Here is a 1,196-nt window from a genome sequence, read left to right as displayed (position 1 = left end):
GGATAGATAACCTTTGCCTCCCACAGTTTGGTGACCTCTTTCTGCACTACTTCCTTCATGGCTGGATTTAGCCACCTTTGTGGTTGCACCACTGTTCTGGCATCATCCTTGAGCCTGATCTTGTGCATGCATCGGGTTGGACTTATTCCCTTTAAACCACTTATGGTCCAACCGAGAGCTATTTTGTGTGCCTTCAACACCTGAATCAGTGCTTCTTCCTCTTGTGACGTCAGAAAAGAACTTATGATTATAGGGTAAGTTTCTTCATCTCCTAGAAACACATATTTCAAAGAGGATGGCAGTGGCTTGAGATCGAGTTTGGGAAGTTTATCCTCCACTTTAGGGGCTTTTAAGGCCTCTTCCTGCTCCTATGACGCCTCTCTGTCAGGACAGGCATCTACAAGGATATCATTTAGCTCCTTCTCTTGGCTCTCAAATGTGTATATCTCTTCCACTAGGGAATCGGTGATATCAATCTTCATGCACTCCTCTGGTATATCAAAGTATTGCATGGCTTTGGTGGCATCCAGTACGAACTCATCCTCATTGACTCTCAAGGTCACTCTCCTTTTTTCTACGTCAATGAGGGTTCTTCCTATGGCCAGAAAAGGCCTCCCTAGAATAAGGGACACATTCTTGTGTTCTTTCATATTCAGGACTACAAAATCTGTAGGGAATGTAAAGGGTCCAACCCTTACAATCATGTCTTCAATAACTCCTGATGGATTTTTGGCTGAGCCATTAGCCAACTAAAGGCATATACGGGTAGGCTTGACTTCTCGGGTTAGGCCGAGTTTCCTTATCAGTGAAGCATGTATTAAGTTGATACTTGCCCCAAGATCACATAGGGCCTTCATTATGTAGGCATCTCCAAGGTTGCATGGTATCACGAAGCTTCCAGGGTCCTGAAGCTTTTCTGGTAGGTTTCTTTGGATGACTGCACTGCATTCTTCAATGAGAAAGACTGTCTCTACCTCCCTCCAATCTTTCTTGTGGCTTAATATGTCCTTCATAAATTTGGCATAGGAGGGTATTTGTTCAAGGGCTTTTGCAAATGGGATCTTGATCTCCAGGGTCTTGAGGTAATCCACAAATTTAGCAAACTTCCTATCCTTTTCTGCTTGACAAATTTTCTGAGGATATGGCATCCTGGTCCAGTACTCAGGTGTGCTGAGTGGTGCAGGGTGATTGTTCAT

The 1,196-nt window shown here is 44.1% G+C and overlaps 1 protein-coding gene across 1 annotated transcript; it reads right to left on the bottom strand.

Annotated features, from left to right (window-relative positions):
• Positions 1-368: 368 nt before the first annotated feature.
• Positions 369-1,196, bottom strand: LOC130966600 (uncharacterized). The gene is made up of 2 exons (XM_057891414.1): positions 830-1,196; positions 369-733 (listed from the first exon to the last, which is right to left on the bottom strand). Exons 1-2 carry the CDS (start codon positions 1,194-1,196, stop codon positions 369-371), a joined length of 732 nt encoding a protein of 243 aa, XP_057747397.1.

Source organism: Arachis stenosperma, chromosome 3 (assembly GCF_014773155.1).
Source record: "Arachis stenosperma cultivar V10309 chromosome 3, arast.V10309.gnm1.PFL2, whole genome shotgun sequence".
NCBI classification, from domain to species: Eukaryota; Viridiplantae; Streptophyta; class Magnoliopsida; order Fabales; family Fabaceae; genus Arachis; species Arachis stenosperma.
The sequence above is the reverse complement of the archived record's forward strand: the minus strand, read 5'-3'. Positions and strand labels throughout refer to the sequence as shown.